Consider the following 18,814-nt stretch of genomic DNA (forward strand, 5'->3'; position numbering starts at 1 on the left):
ATTACTTAACTATACGATTATTATAATTTCAGTTTCAGGCAGGATTTAAAAACATAAACCTATATTCAATATTTTCACTTTACACAATATTCAACAATAGAAAAATTCTAAAACCCTTTTGAGACAGAGACAAATTCATTATTCTTGCCTTAAATTCATTTCTTTTTCTTCCAAATTTTCTATTTGTTTCAACATTCTTTCTTCTTCCTTTTTGCTATTCTAGAAAGATAATCAGCAATGTTTATGTTAATCATTTTGCTCCAACAAAAATATGACTGAAATTAATTTTTAAAACTTTGACCTATTAGCATGAATTTTATTTTACTATACAAAAAATCAGGAACATGAGTGTGTTGATTATTTTTGGTCAGCAAGTTATAATATCTGTCAAGAAGGAACCTCAAAAAACTGTTTCCATAAGATTGACCTGTACACAAGTCTATGAGAAATTTTCTTCACTGATGATTCATGTGGGAGGCTCAACCCACTGATGTCAGTGTCACCCCTGTGACATTGGGTGTCTAGGACAGCTGTCCTAGATTCTATTTTTAAAAAGAGGCTGAACAAGCTCCAAGGAGAAAGCTCCTCCATGGCCTCTGCTTTGGATTCCTACCTCAAAGTTCCTGTCGTGAATTCCTGCCCTGACTTCCCTTTAAAATGGACTGTGCTTGTTGATATGTAAGCCAAATAAACCTCCTTTCCCATCTCAAGCTGCTTTTTTAAAATAGTGTTTTATCACAGCAATACAATGTAAATTAAATAGTGTACTATTTAATTTGTAAAATTCTGCTTTATAGACTTGTATTAATAACAATCCTAATAATATGTAGCAGCTAATAAATTATATTCAATTTCCCAGTAGCACTTTGAGGCTTGTACACTTTACTCATAATGTTTCATTATTCAGTAGTTAATACGAAACTCATAATTCAACTTTCAAGGACAAAAATCAATGTTATTCTCTGATATCTCCTCTTCCATAAATGCAGAAGTAAGCTCATAAACACCAATAATACTTTATTCCATTATGAACATATGTCATATCCTATTTTGCTTAACATATTTGAACACTTACTATTTTTATATTAATTCATATGTTCTTCAAGAAAATGACAAAATTATTCATTATTATATATTCCACAGAAATCTATGACTGGTAATGTTTATAACTGTATTAGCTTCATATATTGATAGCCTGTATTTTCTGTTGTCCATTATCGCCATATCAAAGAACAGCATGCAGCTTTTTCTCCAAAAAAAAAAAAAAAATGAGCTCTAAAATAATGAAACTTTTTAAAATTAAAGGGTACTCAGATATTATATATTTAAAAGTCCCTCTAATTGAAAGGTAAGAAAGCAAATTCACTGATAACTTTGTAAACTTACAATGATCTCTTCTTGATGTTTCTTGAGTTCTAGGGCCATATCACTTGCTTCTTGTGCCAGTTTTTTGTTCTCAAGAGAAAGCATGTTGCAGCTTGCAGTTAATTCAGTTTTCTCAACTCTATATTTTTAAAAAACATGTCAAATAGGAATAGTTACATATGAAATATGATATATAAAATTAATTCAAAGTAATTTAAGGGAAAAGAAAAGGCAAAATATAGATGAGACAATACTGGGTATTAATTCTTGAAGCAAAGTTATAGTTTCACACTGCATCATTACATTATCTGTTCATATATGTATAAGTTGTTTCCATATTAACATTCACTATGTAGTGCATTATATTTCTTTGTATACTCCCTACACTGTCTTTCTTCTGCAAAGTATGAAGGGCACATTATTTTCTTCACATAATTGTTTTACCTCTAATATTCTATGTCAAATTTCTGAAATTTTAATTAGAATAATCCTTAAAGCATGAACTGTTTGTAATTAAAATGCAATCACTCTTGAAAGGTCTCAAATGTTTCATACTCAAAGAGAAAGTATTGTTACTATCAGCTGAAGCTGGTATCAATTTTAAATAAAAGCAGAGTGTGGTATCACCAAATTATTTCAAGAGCATCTACCGCTTCCTCCTGCTTAACAATATTAGAAATTCAGCGAAGGAAACAAACGGTTTTTTCCTAAATAATGAGAGATTAAAGAGCAAATATACAAAAGATAATACAAATTAACACTAAACTATAACTACTCCATTGTTAAGGGAATTTTTAATAAATGAATGTTTCTAAGGTCTCCTGAAAAAAAAAAACTGTTGAAAGAGTATCAGAATGAGGGAATGGAGCTACAAAAAAAAAAAGGATGAGGCTGCAGGTCAGCCTGGGACTAATGCTGTAGCCCTGCCTGGACTCAAAATTACAGCAGTCCTTCTTCCTCAGCTTCCCAAATGTTAGCATTCCAGGCATGAGGCATCACACCTAACACTTTATCATTTTTATCTAGAGCTGAGAAGCGATCAAAGGGGAAAAATAGTGTTTACTACTGACCGACATGCACTTAAACTTACTCCTTTCTCTATGATAAATCATTCTCAATTTAAACCTGATTAAGTGAAATCATTCCACTGGATACTTTATTTGGATAATTTTAGAAATAAATTTATACATTGAAATTTTGTTAAAACAAACATATGAAATAATTTATTCAAATTAGAAAAAAGAACAATAAAAATTATCTTTATGGGAAACTAAATGCCTTCCCCAAATTAATATTAGACGTTCTATATGTAGAAATTCCACAATCATGGACTTGCCCATGTAGAGATTGAAACCTCTCAAGAAAATATATCTGGAGAGAACATATAAACTTCTTCCTTGCCATTATTTTCTGAATATAATAAAACAAATTTTTGCATAGCATTTACATTATATCCAATCCTCTAAGTAGTACAGAAGTGAGTTAAGCCAGGCGGTAGTGGCACAGGCCTTTAATCCCAGCACTTGGGAGGCAGAGGCAGGTGAATCACTATGAGTTTGAGACCAGCCTGGTCTACAGTGCTAGTCCAGGACAGCCAAGGCTACACAGGGAAACCCTGTCTCAGGATATGCATAGCTTATATACAAATACTATGCTGATAGCACTTGAACTTGAGTATCTACAGATTTGTGTGTATTCAGGGTTTCTGGAACCAAGACTCACAAACACCAAGAGATAACTATATACTAATATGAAGTGACTTAACATTCTTATTCTTTTATATAAAGTAAACAAACTTCCTTTACCAATGAAATAGGCAAATCATTTCTTTTCTGACACAGTATCTCACTACCAATAGATTTAACTTTATTTATTCTTTATATAAATGATACAAGCTTCCTTTAGCAATGAAATAGTTATAAAACATTTCTTTTTGACACAACATCTCACTGCAAAGCCAAACCCTTCAATTCATAATTCTCTTGATTCAGCTTCCAGGGTGTTGAGAATATATTTGTGCACCACCATGCCTGCTTTAGTTAAGAATAAAACTCAATTTCAAATCCATTGATAGAAATTGTAAATATAATTTACTTTTATGATAAAGCTTAGTAATTAAACCATAGCTAGACAGACAGACAGACGGACATGAAAAACATACTTCTCTTTTTCACGCTCTATTTTCAATTCTTCAATCTGTTTTAAATAATGCTGTTCACTTGTTTTAGTGACAGTCAACTGTACTTCCAAATCATGGACCTCTTTCTGTAAAGTAAATGTATACATTATGACAGATGTTCTAACAGGATCTTTTTCTATAAAAAGATATAGGCTGGGCATGGTGACATAATCCAAGCACTCAAGAGGCAGAGGCAGGCAGATCTCTGTAAATTCAAGCCTGGTATATATTAAGTTCCAGGAAAGCCAGAGCTACATAGTAAGCCCCCGTCACAAAAAAAAAAAAAAAAAAAAGTGTATATATGTGTGTGTGTGTGTGTGTGTGTGTGTGTACATATATATATAAATGTATATATATATATACACTTATATTTACACTTCGGAAAAATTTGGCAGGATATTAAAAAATATTTTTGAGACAAAGTCTCTTTCAGTCAAGGCTGGTCTCAAACTATATATATATATATATATATATATATATATATATATATATAATGTATATATAATATATATGTGTGCGCACACACAATGACTTTGAACTCTTGATTTTCCTGCTTCTTCCTCCAAAGTACTAGAGTTATAGATAAATACAAATACCATGTCCAGCTAAATATTTAAGTAGAAAATATAATAATTGTTTTAATTTTTTAAATTAGCAATGACAATAAGTAAATTCTATTTTAATATCCCGAAGCTCAGACAAAAATTTAAATTTACATGTAATTTTTAGCCATTTTATTCTAACAAGTAATTAAGTTCAACTATAATTTTATTTAGTTTAGCTTATTGTTAGTTTACCTTTTGTTTGTTTTCCTGAGGCAGACTCTCATCATACAGCCCTGGCTAGCCTGGAACTCTCTATGCAGACCAGGTTAGCCTCAAACTCATAGATATCTGCCTGCCTCTGCCTATGGAGTATTAGGAGTATGCTGCCACCAAACCTGGCCTAAAATTTTGTATTAGTAAGGAAAATATATTAGTTAGATCAGGAAGTGCCTAACAGACTAAAATCTTCTTACTATTTTAAAAATCAGTTCTAGCCAGATGTGGTGGTGCACGCCTTTAATCCCAACACTCAGGAGGCAGAGGCCAGCAGATCACTGTGAATTCAAGTCTAGCCTGGTCTACAAAGTGAGTCCAGGACAGCCAAGGTTAACACAGAGAAACCCTGTCTCGAAAAAGCAAATAAACAGTTCCAATTCTTTTACAGATCTACAAATAATATACTTTAAATTTAAAAGTAAGTTTAACCTTTCACACAAACTCTGGTGCCCCATATTTGAACATGTCCCTTGGATGGAGATGCCTGATGGCACTCAGAGGAAAGATAATAGGTCACCAAGGAGAGACTTGATACCGTATGAGCATATTCAGGGGGAGGAAGTCCCCCTCAGTCACAGACTTAGGGGAGGGGAAGGGAGTAGGGAGGAAGTGGGAGGAAGGGAGGAATGGGAGGATACATGGGGTGGGCTAACAACTGAGATGTAATATGAATAAATTAATAAAAAAATAAAAATAAAAATAAAAAAAATAAAAGTAAGTTTAACATAAGCACTATAAAGAATATCATAAGAATTAAGCTTAATAAGGGCTAAAATTTAAATGTATCAAAATATACTAAAGACATCAAGAATTATTTTAAACCATAACATTATTCATAAGCTGGATTCTTAATATTGACCTTTCTTTCCCACATTACAATATGAAAGTTCCCTGGTTATATTTTAAATCAATAATTAACATACTAAATATAACAAGAACACATACTTTTAAAAAGAGTTTTATAAAGAAATCCTTCATAAAACAAATATCTACACCATAATTGATTTTATAAATCTATAGTCTCTTAACAAAACATTATAAACAAGTATATCCTTAACAAACCTCTCTGTTTTGCAAAAGGAAAATTAGTTCTTGTTCTTTCCCTTGTAATTCTTCAGCAAGTTTCTCAACTTGTTTCTTTTCATCTACTAAAAGTTTTTGGTCTTCTGCCTAAAAACAGTAGGAAAAAAGCATGACTGTCAAACTACATACATACTGAAAATAATTAAGCTACCCAAAGAGTAATATAAAGAACTACAAAGCCGGGCGTGGTGGCGCACGCCTTTAATCCCAGCACTCGGGAGGCAGAGGCGGGCGGATCGCTGTGAGTTCGAGGCCAGCCTGGTCTATAAAGTGAGTCCAGGACAGTCAAGGCTACACAGAAAAACCCTGTCTCAAAAAAAAAAAAAAAGAAAGAAAGAAAGAAAGAAAGAGAAAAAGAAGAAGAAATGGATTCTACTACTTCAGGATGGCTGTGGAGACTGATGGTGTGTGTCTGAAGTCAGTGGATGGCTGAACTGCTTGGGGCTACCTATCTACTAAGCGGTTCACTATTTGGACTAAAATCTCCAAAGCTCAGTCAAGGTAATCCGGCTTACCTTTTGGATGATGTTATTCTTTTCTCTAACCTTACAATTTCCACAGCTACCTACCTCCTTCCTACATCACATTTGATATTGTGTGGGATTGCACTGAGACTGATCCTATAGTACAGATCCATATTTTTGGTTGTGAGCCTAGTCTTTAATGACTAAGCCATATCTCCAGCCCAATATAATACATACCTCAATGTTCTGTTTACTTCCTATACTCTCCAATGCACTCAGGGAATACCCCATTTATCAGGTATTAGTAACTGCACTGTATACAAACTGAAAAGCCTCTAGAAAACTTAGAAATTGCCCTACCCACAGCTGCAAAGCTAAGTCTGGTCAGCAGAGATTTTTTTGATACATAAAGAAGGAACAATCCTAAAATGAAGGCAATTCTAATGTACATCTGACCCTAAGCAGGTCTAGGTTCTAACTTAAACATTAGAAAAGACAAGACTCCAACATCAACTGACAAACTATTCTACACAGAAGACTCCAGCATTAGAAGACCCAGAGTAAACCGAATTAAACATCTTGTCTTAGTTTTCGGTTTTATTTTTGAGTTGAAGATCTTGGAAATTCATCCCTCTCCAAGAGGCTTTAGGTGAGTGTTTTGGGGGAGGGTGGCTGTATTTATTGTTTTGTCCATTGTGCTTCTTTTTTCCTTTCTATTATGCTGTATTTTTAAAGCATACATATGGTTTTTGAACTTTTGTTTTTACTTTTTATTCCTCCTACATTAATCAACTTTTTTCCTTTATTGTGCCATTAGATTTTTAGTATTTTTCTCCACCAATCCCTAACATTTTTCTCATTTCTGTTCTTTTATATAATCCTGCCCCCTTTTCACTTTTCCTTTGTTTTCCTTTATTCCATGTATTTATTATTTTTATTGCTACCCTATTTATCTTTAACTTTACAGCTAACTCTATATTATTTTTGTTATTTTATATTTTATGGCCACTAGTGGTACTATATAGCTTTAATAACTTTTTGTTGCTGGTTTTTGGGGAGGAGGTTGTTTTGTTTTGTTTTTGTTTTTGTTTGAGAGAAGGTTTCTCTGTGTAACAGCTACTCTGCCTCCAGAGTGTTGGGATTAAAGGTGTGTGCCACAATTGCCTGGCCTGGTTTTAATAAACTTTAAGTGTGCTTCCTCATTTGGTTTGGTTTGGTACGACAGCTGTTACAGCAGTTTGTTTTTCCACTCTCCCAGAAGCACTGAGCCTCAAAAGAAGACTGGTCACTAAGAAGATTCCCCAAATAAAGTCAGAATATCCATGTCAACAAATGTACAAATCATAATACACAAACATAATTAAGAAAAATTAAGGCAATATGACACCTACAGAAATTGTAACTAATTTGTTACTAAATACAAATAGATGAATTTGACCAGGCTGATATGATGGTTCAATAAAAAGGCATTTGCCTGGGCTGGAGAAATGACTCAGCAGTTAAGAGCATCGTCTTCCCCCACCTGTATTGGGATCTGATACCTTCTTCTGTCATGCAGGTGGTGTACAAGGTATACATGCAGATAGAGCACTCACTACATAAAATAAATAAATCTTCTTAAAATAAGTTATTTGCCATCAAGCCTGATGACCTGAGTTTAATACCTAGAACCCACATGGTGACACTTTAATCCTGTCCTCTAATTTCCACACGTCATTACAATGTACACACACACACGCACACACAAATCAATCAACCAACCAATTGTCCAATTTAAAAATGGTTAAAATGCCAGAAAAAGAATTCAAAAGTCTACTTGTAAGAGTAACCAAAAAGTCAAAGAGGATACAAACAGACTGGAAATAATATGGAATAATATAGAGGCTCACAAGTATCTGTAACTCCAGTTCCAGAGAATCAGATGCCTTCTCCTGGCCTCTGTAGGCACTAAGCATGCCTGTGGTACAGATAAATATTGCATGCAAATATTCACACTTACATATAAAATAAAATAAATATTTTTAAAAACTGAAGGAAAAATAAAATGTATCATTATAAAAATGAATTAACTTATTACCTCTAAGCCATCTCATCAGAGAATACTGGAAGGAATATTTCAGACTAAAGAGATGATATATCAATCATGAATGGAGAGCGGGGATGGAGAAAGGAAAGGTAGCAGAAGGTTTAACCAAAATGAAAAAGCTATATGGAAGCCTACACTCTTCCAACCTAAGGAACCAATTCTAATTATAAAAGATAGAAAAATACAGGTTCACAGTGAACCTTTATCTAGCACTGAACCCTTGCATACTAAAATACTGATTTGCCTACTAAGAAGTGTCTACAGGTGCAATGTAGCACAACTGTTATATAAATAACCAACTTTCTGACTGGGTATGACGTCTCCTCCAAGGAGGGATTTCATGCCTAGCGTGGTAAACCTGGTGAAAAGCTCGTGTCTAAAGACACCACAGGCCCTAGTAGAGAACTTACTATTGTTTTGCTAAATGTTCACATTATTAAAATGCCTTCTACATATTTCTGTTTATACCCATTTTGTTGAACAGACATGGACTAGATAATTGTATTTTAAAAAATAATTTCCAACTGTTTGCTCTCTGCAAGAAGCATAGTTAACTGGCAAGGATAGATTATTGGGAAAAAAATAAACTGGCATATTAAGCAAGTAGAAACTGAAAACAAACAGAAAGAAGTATACTAGTATCTGAAAAAGCAGACTTCAAGCCAAAATGTAGTTCACTACAAATTAATAAAGGTGATGATGATCAAACAAGAAGTAATGATGATTGAAAATAATTATGCACCAAACATTGGTGTGCCCAATTTCATAAACAAAATCTACTGGACACAAATGGATAGACAAGCCAAGATACAATAATAATAAGTGACTTCTATACCCAATTCTATGAGTAGATATTATCATCTATACCAAAAAAAAAACCACAATAAAACCATAGATCAAATGTTAGCACACATTTATAGAATACCCCTTCCAACAACTATTGAATATACATTCTTCTCAGCAGTCCAAAGAATTTCCTCTAAAATAGATTTTACAAATCCAGTATTACCCTACTACCAAATTTGATAAGGAGACATCAAAAATGATACTATAAACAAAAATATTTATTAAGCATAAGTTCAAAACTTCAATAAAATAACTGGCAAATTAAATTCATACCACATTAGAGAAATCATGCACCATGATCAAGTTGCTTCACCCCGGGAATGCCACAATAGTTCAACATATACCAATCAATAGATATAATACAGCACATTAAAAAAAATCAAGGATAAAAGTCATATAATCATTCCAATAGATACATAAAAGGCCTTTGATAAAATAAAACATCTATTCATAGTAATATCCTTGAATAAATTAGGCATAGATGGATAATACCTCAAAGTAGTAAAACTATATTTGACAAACCCATAGCCAGTATGACACTAAAAAGAAAAACTAAAAACAGTTTCAGGAAGATCTAGGACAATTATGGCCACTGCTCACTGAATCTTTGTGGTATAGCATAATATGCATATTCACTCTCATTTTAAGTATGCTATCAACATGAGTTTTGTTTTGGTGGTTTGGGTTTTTTATTGTTTTGGTTTTTTGTTTTGTTTTGATTTGATTTGGTTTGGTTTTTCAGGATAGGGTTTCTCTGTGTAGTCTTAGGTGACCAGACTGGATTTGTAGAACAGACTGGCCCCAAACTCACAGCAGCCTGCCCACCTCTGTCTCTCTGAGTGCTGGGATTAAAAGCATGTGCCACCATGTCCAGCTATGTTTAAATATTATAAATATCCTGGCCAAGATCATGAATAATAATCCTATGAACTGTTATCCCTGGCCTAGTTAACCATTTTCCCCAATTTTGGGGGAATTGCCCTTCAAAGGTATTATACACCTTAAATCAGCCTGAAAAACCTTAAGAGAACGAAGTACCATTTCCTCTAAGGGGGGTTGGGTAGGTTTCTGTTTACTCTCTTGGTCTACAGATGCTTATTTTCATCAGGAGTTGGTCATTAAGTTATTATTAGTCTTATACAGAGAGGAAAATAGGTTTTTCTTTTCCTCTTTTTTTTCCTTTCTTTTGTAGGTAAGGAGATAGGAACTGAAAAGAAAGAAAAGGTGATATAGAAATATAAAGAGAGGATAGAACAAAAGGTAGATTATTGAATCTACTCCTCAACTCAAGGCCTTGTTACTCACAAATAAGGTTATTTTTAATTCACTGGTATAGAATTTTGTATATTGATGCAAATCATGGTAATGTCAAATACTAGTCTAATTTTTTCACAAGAATATATATCCTAAGTCTAACAGATAGATATGATTCTATAGATATATAAGGCAAAATAGTTAAATAAGGTCTGCAAAGCCGCAGAGACCTCCAGAATATGGCATTTAAACGTGTTTTTATTATTCTAAAAATTCTTTGACAATAAGACAGGTTAACTCCTGGCAATACTCAGCCTGTCTCAAAAAAGATAATGAGCATCAAAGAACCTCTGTATGGAGATGGCTTCAAATGTTGCAAACCATCCACTGGGCAAAATGTCCTTGTTTTTGCCACAGACAGAATTCTGCCTAAAAATAGGCAAGCTTAGATACAGGCAGAGTCAACAGCCAAACACTGCCAAGACAGGGTAAACAAGTCCTCAATAATTCCTGCCTCGCAAATGTATTTGTCAGATCTATTGGGCCAGAAGGCTGAAGATGATGCTCCAATGCTATAGAGAGCGTTGGGCGACTGGTTCAGGCAGTAAACTGTCTCAGTCATTTTTTTCATTTTGGAAACTGCTAACTTGATTTCCAGTTCACTCAGGTAGTTAGGCTTTATTCCTTCTCAAATTTCTGATGGAGTTGAAGACCAGATAGTTTAGTCTTACAATTAAGCTTAGTAGGTTAGGAGTTAAGATGTTTTTAAATCAAGACAGATGTTTTAAGTAAAAGAGATAAGATATGATAGATACTGAATTTCATTCAGAAATTTAGACCCAACAAGGTAGGAAAGATGTTTACTTCAAGTTTGACAAATACAAATAGCCAAATCACTATGAATGTAGCGTGTGTGTGTGTGTGTGTGTGTGTGTGTGTGTGTGTGTGTGTATATATATACATATATATAATTCCTGATTGTCTTGTGGTTCTTCCTGCTGTATGTAGTGTATTTTATTCATGTGTAATAATAGTTAATAATTAAAATACATAATAAAATAAAAATAAAACATACCAAAAAACTATAAAAATAGATGCAAAACTACAGCTTTACTCAAAAGCAAATGTAAAATTTTTATATTTAGTAGAAAAATTAGTGTGAAATATGTATAGTTTGCAAATACAGGCCAGTAATATAATTAAGAAAGAATATATGTGTATATACACACACTTACCAATATTTTTTTCAATTCTTCAAGTTCCACTTCTTTGTTATTTTTTAATTTAGTCATATCTTCTAAAATAAACAAAATAAAATGTGTTAACAGCTGGATTAAAAGGTAGAAAAAAGAAGAAATAAGAATAATGCCATGTGAAACTGGCACGTCTTTAATCCCAGCACTCAGAGAGGCAGAGGCAGGCGGATCTCTGTGAGTTCAGGGCCAGCCTCATCTACAAAGTGAGTCCAGGACAGCCAAGGCTATACAGAGAAACCTTGTCTTGGAAAACAAAAAAAAAGCACAATCCTATTTGAAAAGAAGAATCAACTGATATCTGACACCATTATCAAGCCAAAAACCTTTAACTAGAAAGGATATAAAGACTAGGGAGAAATTACTATCATTATACTCCTAAATAAGATGTACACCCCTAAAAAAAAGTAACACACAAAGGAAGCTTATAAGAGTCCTAGTCAACTGTGTAACAGTAATAATGGATAAACACTAGCAGTCATATATTTCTAGGGTAATTCAAGGCAAATGAATCCCAAATTCATGAAGCAAAATAAGCTACACAGAGAAACTCTGACTTGAAAAATGAAGAAAAAAAGAACAAAAAGCAAAAAAGGTTTTAATTGAAACTGAAAAACTTTTTTCATTTAAATTTGTCCACACTTGCAGATATGCAAGGTAATAAACATGAAGCACAGACTTCCAGCAGCCACATAGTGGTTCACAACTATCTCCAGTGGGATCGGATGCCCTCTTCTGTCATGCAGGCATACTTCTAAATACAGTACTCATATACGTAAATAAATAAGTCTTTAAAAATATAAAAAATAAAAAAGTGGGAAGGTTGTGCTGAAAAGATATTTTAAATTAATATTGAACTCACAGAAGCAAAGATAAGCACTATAAAGCCTTTCTTTTTCAGGTAGCAAGAAAAAAGAATATGAAAGTAATAAAATAGAAATAGGAATTAGAGAGGAAATATGAATAATGCAAGGTCTTGGTAATTGAAGGGGTAAAAATCAGGTTGTGTTTCATAGTATCAAATATGACCCAGCTATACAATGAATAAGACTGAGAATGGTAATAAATTCATAAAACTATATAATTGCTTTGTCTGTGTTAGTTCTTAAATATTAACAATACTATATGATAATATAGAATCATTTTTTCCTAAAGATATTTTATGATGAACATCACTAAACAATGAGTCTACAAAATCCTGGTATGAGCCAAGAATGATGGTGCATACTTATAATACCAGCACTTGGGTGGCCAAGGCAGGCAGATTACTGCAGTTCAAGACTAGCCCAGTCTAGTCAAAGAGTGCTAAGACAGTTGGAGCTACATAACAAGACCCCCCCCCAAAAAAAACCCCAACAAATCCAGGAAGTGGTGCATTCCCAAAATACCATGGAGCTGGGGCAAAAAGATCAAGAATTCAACACCAGTCTGAACTATAAAGAAGTATGATCCTGTCTCAAAAATTGTTTCTTCGGTTGAAATGTAAAAGGCATTTCCCTAAGGATTATTCAGGCCTTTGAATCCAAAAATAAGGAGAATACAAACATCTCAGGTTTCTAGACACCTATAAACCACACAAGGAAACTTAACAGTTTTCTTAAGATTTAAATATTCTATATTCAAACAGAATTTTTCCCTCATTTTAGTATTTTTTTTATTTTATATGCATGAGTATTTTGTCTCCACGTATGTATAAACACCATGTGCATGCATATTGTCCACAGAAGCCAGAATTAGAAACCAGATCCTCTAAATCTAGAATTATAAACAGTTGTGACCATCATATGGTGAAACCAAATCTAGGTCCTCTGTGTGAGCAATAAGTGCTCTTAACTGCTTAATAGTTTAACAAACTTAACAATAACAAACACCCAATTTTGTTTTTATAGTTATCAAGATGTTATCAAAGAATACTGTTCTCTAAATCTTACCTAATTCACATGATTTCTTCTGGAGCTCCACAGTAAGTAGTTTCAGTTGATCTTCATTTTTTCCCAATCTTATGAAATATATTATTTTAAAATTCAAATTATAATTTTAGTCAGAATTCATCTAATAATTAAAACTGGCACAATCTAACAACTGATATATCTAAAAGAGATTTATTCAGTAATTAAACATTATTGAATATTAATCTGTATGAAAGTTTAAAATAACTATAACAAATGTATAATTATATAATAATTATATCTACCTAAAACATCAAGGCTTATAATTTATATCCTAACTGCTTTGAGGTGGTAGCATACTCCCCTAATCCTAGCACTCCGGAGGCAGAGGCAGACAGATCTTTGCAGCCAGCCTGGTCTACGAAGTGAGTTCCTGGACAGCCAGGGCTACATAGAGAAACCCTGCCTTAAAAAACAAGAGTAAAATTAGAAAACTGTACCTTAACTATTGATGAAAATCAAATGTATACATTAGTGAATATGTAATTATATTAAATGCATATTTACTATATTCTTTCTTTTAAAATTACAAATAAAAGAATATGTACTGTTTTATTGGCTTTTTGGTTTTCCATTTCCTTAAATCATAAAACTAAGGTGAGGGAGCTTAACAGATAAGCAGGCTTGTTTTCAAGCCTAACAACCTGAATTCAATCCCCAGGAGAGCAATTTGTCCTCTGATCTCCACACACAAGCACATATATTACAGACACATGAATAATATATATAGTAAATAAGGGGCTGGAGAGATGGCTCAGTGTTTAAGAACACTGACTGCTCTTCCAGAGGACCTAAGTTTGACTCCCTCCAACTATCACAACTATCTCTTTAACTCTAGCTCAGGGGAATTCAATGCCCTCTTATGGCTCATGTAAGCACTGTATGCATGTGATACACAGACATACATGCAGTCAAAACACTCAAATGTATAACTTTTTACGATTTAATTTAGTAAATAAAAAATTACCTAAGGTAATTGGAATAGATGATTCTATACAATTTTACTATTTGAAAATTGCTTTCACAGATTAATCAGAAATATATAATACAAGTTTTTGTTGTTGTTTGTTTGTTGTTGGGTTTTTTTGTTTGTTTTTTGTTTGGTTTGGTTTGGCTTGGTTTTCTGAGACAGGGTTTCTCTGTGATAGCCTTGGCTGTCCTAGACTCACTTTGTAGACCAGGCTGGCCTCAAACTCACAGCAATCCGCCTGCCTCTGCCTCCCGAGTGCTGGGAATAAAGGTGTGTGCCACCACGCCTGGCTCGTAATACAAGTTTTTTAAAAGCTACATTTTTTTCTCCACACTATGTACTAAGTAAAGAAAAATTAAGTAGACCAAGGAGATAATTTGGGAGAGAAATTCGTTCCTCTCCTTTACTTGGCCAAATGTAATTAAGCGTCATGCTAACAGGACAAAAATAATTACCTAGGCCTCAACATACTTTTATATAAAAAACACATAAAATGAAAAATAGGGGGCTGGAGAGATGGCTCAGCGATTAAGAGGACTGACTGTTCTTCCTGAGGTCCTCAGTTCAAGTTGCAGCAACCACATGGTGGCTCACAACCATCTATACCCTCTAAAGCCCTCTTCTAGCAGGTGTACTCATATACATAAAATAAATAAAATCTTTTTTAATATTTATTTATTTATTATGTATACAGATTTTGTTATAGACGGTTGTGAGCCAACATGGGGTTGCTGGGAATTGAACTCATGACCTTTGGAAGAGCAGTCAGGGCTCTTACCCTCTGAGCCATCTCTCCAACCCCATAAAATCTTTTTAAAAACTTAAAAAAGTACAGCTAGTTGTTAACATTTTATTTTTAAATAAAATACTATTTAGGTTAAAAGCAAATGAGTAATTTATCTCATATGGATTAATATTTACTCTATCCCAAGACAGTTACTATATTTATACATTGTAAGTAAGGTTAAAGATCCCAGTAAAAGATACTCTTTAACCTGGACATTATTCCTATGAAGCTAATAATCCATACGCAGTGTTTCTCAAACTGTGGGTCACAACCCCACTGGCAAACTTCTTCCTCCAAAACTATTTACATTATTATTCATAACAGTAGCAAACTTAGTTATGAAGTAGCAATGAAAATAATTTTATGGTTGGGAGTCACTACAGCATGAGGAACTGTATTAAGGATACAGTTACTATCACCCCATATGAGGTTGTAGCATTAGAAAGGTTGAGAAACACTTATCCACACTATTAATAAACATGTTCTATCACTGCACCAACACTTAAGGACTTGTCTATATAGCTTGACTGCATGGCAAAGCATGCATGGAAACTATTCCAGAGAATGCCTGATTTTTAATGGCACTGGATATCAAAAATAAATCACTTTATGTATTTACTTGTTTAAAAACTATTTCACCTTTGTTGTTCTGTTCTTAATAATTCCTCCAAGGTGCATGTGGTAGCTTTAAGTTCAGTAACCACAATTGAGTGAGTAGTTTTATCTTTGTTGAATTCTTCCATTTGAGCTTCTTTTTCTTCAGTGAGCTGATAAATCTTTTTTGTTGCTATCTGTAAATCTTCTTCTAAAGCTTTCTGAGTGCTCTAAGTAAAATAAAGCACAAAACAGACAGAATAATGCAAAGGCTTAAAATGTTTTAAAGGCTTGTGTCATCTGCCTCCATCAACTTGCTTGCCCTCTTACACTCCCTATTTCCTCCTTCCCACTGTCCGTCCTTCAGCACACTGGAATAACCTACCCATTATCAAATTTCACGTCAGCATTCTCTATAGTTCTGATCCCTTCACACAGTGTTCCCAGGTAGTTCGCCACCTACACAGTTCTCTCCATTATTAGAACTGTTATGACATTTTATTAGCCTCGGTCATTCTATTGGTACTTAAGTATTTTTAACCAATGCCTCTTATTAGAAGCAATTTTAAAGCAGAGTTGAATCTCTGAGTCTTTATATACATTTTAGTCATATCCAATAAATATTTGTTAGCTGATTATGTGATACACACTATATAGTAATCAGTTTTTAAGTCATACCATACTCCTTTCCAAGGACATTTTAGTGTCTTCAAGTTCTGATGTTAAATGATCCTTCTTTTCATTTAATTCTTTTAAGTTTTCATCTTGTAATTCTAAAAAATAAAATTATAACACCTGAGCTTTAATCTGTCTACTATGACAGATACTTAAGCAAAACAAAGAATAATTGAGATGAACTCTACTCCTACAAGCACTGTCACCAATAAGCAAAGAACTAACTTGTTTTGCACACAAAAACACAAATATTTTCACCTAGTATTTAAGATACTTCCTGATGGAACCACAAAGTATCATACCATTGAAAATTGCAAAAATTTGCTAGTACAATAACAGTTCTTTATATTAATATCCTTGAATCAAGTCCTATAATTTAGCTTGTCCATTTGTTGTAAGTCATTTTTTTCTCCATTTGTTTTGGTGATGTTGTTTAAAATATTCTTTTATGCCTATAAGTTTAATAATAAAGACTGTGATCTATAATTAATATAAAAAATAAATTTTTAAAAATAAAAATATAGATAGGCATTGTTTGGTAGAAGTGTATATTAAGAAAACTAATTGCTATAGCAATCACCCCTTTTCCTCTACTAGAAAATAAGAAGAATGAGTCAGGCGGATCGCTGTGAGTTCGAGGCCAGCCTGGACTACAAAGCGAGTCTAGGACCCTGTCTTGGAAAAAAAAAGAAAAAGAAATTCAACAAATTCCTAGAAGTGAATGAGCACAACAGTACAACTACCAGAACCTTTAGGGTAAAGCCAAGGCAGTCTTAGAAAGAAAGTTACATCTTTAAGTGTACACACACACACACTCACACACACTCAAACTCAAATATAACCTAATGATCACTTCATAGTTCTAGAAAAGGAAGAGGAAGCCAAACTCAAATGGAGAAGATGGGAAGAAATAATAAAGACTGGGGCAAAAAGTAATGAAATAGAGACGTAAAAAATGAAATACAAAATCAAAGTATGAATAATGCTTAACAAGATCAATAAACCCCTAGCCACACTAACCAAAAGAAAAAAAAGACTCAAATTAATAAAATTAGAGGTAAAAAGAGTTGTTACAAAAGATTCAAATGAAATCTAAGTCATCATTACACAATACTTTGAAAATTTATAAACAAAAAGCTGGAAAGGCTATAAGAAATGAATGAATTTATAAACTCATATGACCTACGAAAATTAAATCCTGAACTCTTAAGATCAGGTACTTTTAATAAATTGCAGAAAACAAAATTCGTATTAAAAATTTGGTAGTTTTTATTACACTAATAACAAACTAAGTGAAAGAAATACAAAAAAATATTATTTTTACAAAAGCTTCAAAAAAGAATATTCCAAAAAATAAATCTAATAAAGTAAAAGACCTCTAAAGTGAAAACATTAAGATACTCAAAACAGAAATTAAATAAGAAACTAGATTTTGAAAAAAATTCCATGCTCAACTGACAGAATATTGTGAAAGTGGCTATATAACCAACAGGAAACTACAGACTGAGTACAGTCAGCATCAAAATCCAAATGACTTTCATCAAAGAACTTTTTAAAAAGCCAGGCATGGTGGCACACACCTTTAATCCCAGAACTCGGGAGGCAGAGGCAGGTGGATCACTGTGAGTTCGAGGCCAGCCTGGTCTACAAAGTGAGTCCAGGACAGTCAAGGTTACACAGAGAAACCCTGTCTCGAAAAACAAAAACAAAAACAAACAAACAAAAAAAAAAAGAACTTAAAAAAACCATAACCCTAAAATCCATGTGGAAACGCAAAAGACTAAGTTTAGAAAGCAAGTAGAACAATGCTGGACATCGTAATATATGTCTGAAAATTATACTGCTGGGCCATAGTGAAAAAGACAGTACAATACTGACCCAAAACAGACATATAGAACAATGGGACAAAATATAGAACATAGAAATAAATATGCAACTATATCTACTTAATTTTTTGTTACAAAAGTATTAAAAACATACATTGGGAGAAAAAGACAACCTATATGTATTTGAAAAACTTTAAATCCCACCACACATATACTTGCTCATCAATGTTTATTGTTGCTCTATTCACAATAGCAAAGAAATTAAATCAGCATAGATGTTCACTGTAAAATTTCCAAAAGAAAAATGGATGCATCTGGAAAGTTAACCAAAACTCAGAAAGACAAACATGTCATGTATATGTTCATATATGGACACCAGCTTTTAATTCTTATGTATGTACATATGTGAGTGGGTGTGAATGTGGGTCACAAAACTAGGAAATGGACCGCAGGAGGAGAAGGAAAATGTTTTTAATAAGAAAATGAAAACAGCATACATGGGACATGGAAATGAAAGGAGAGCCACTGTAGGTGGAAGGATGCAAGATAGGAGTAAAGACGGTAGGGGGATGATCAATCCAAAGTCTACACAAAATGCCACTATAAACTCTTTATTCTGCCTATCAATTAAAAACAAAAAAGTAAAGACAATTTCTAACAAT

At 33.3% G+C, this 18,814-nt stretch overlaps 1 protein-coding gene across 2 annotated transcripts in view; it reads right to left on the reverse strand.

Annotated features, from left to right (window-relative positions):
• SYCP1 (synaptonemal complex protein 1) overlaps positions 1 to 18,814 on the reverse strand; it is an 85,030-nt gene that overhangs the window by 39,244 nt on the left and 26,972 nt on the right. For both annotated transcript variants that reach the window (XM_084757944.1, XM_084757943.1), the window contains exons 13-20: positions 16,330 to 16,424; positions 15,697 to 15,881; positions 13,283 to 13,350; positions 11,334 to 11,395; positions 5,428 to 5,535; positions 3,527 to 3,630; positions 1,387 to 1,504; positions 149 to 219 (exon numbers count right to left, since the gene is read on the reverse strand). In XM_084757944.1, coding sequence (XP_084614070.1) covers positions 149 to 219; positions 1,387 to 1,504; positions 3,527 to 3,630; positions 5,428 to 5,535; positions 11,334 to 11,395; positions 13,283 to 13,350; positions 15,697 to 15,881; positions 16,330 to 16,424 — 811 coding nt within the window. The remainder of the gene's footprint in view (positions 1 to 148; positions 220 to 1,386; positions 1,505 to 3,526; positions 3,631 to 5,427; positions 5,536 to 11,333; positions 11,396 to 13,282; positions 13,351 to 15,696; positions 15,882 to 16,329; positions 16,425 to 18,814) is intronic.

Source organism: Acomys minous (genome assembly GCF_964271855.1).
Source record: "Acomys minous genome assembly, chromosome: 14".
NCBI lineage: Eukaryota > Metazoa > Chordata > Mammalia > Rodentia > Muridae > Acomys > Acomys minous.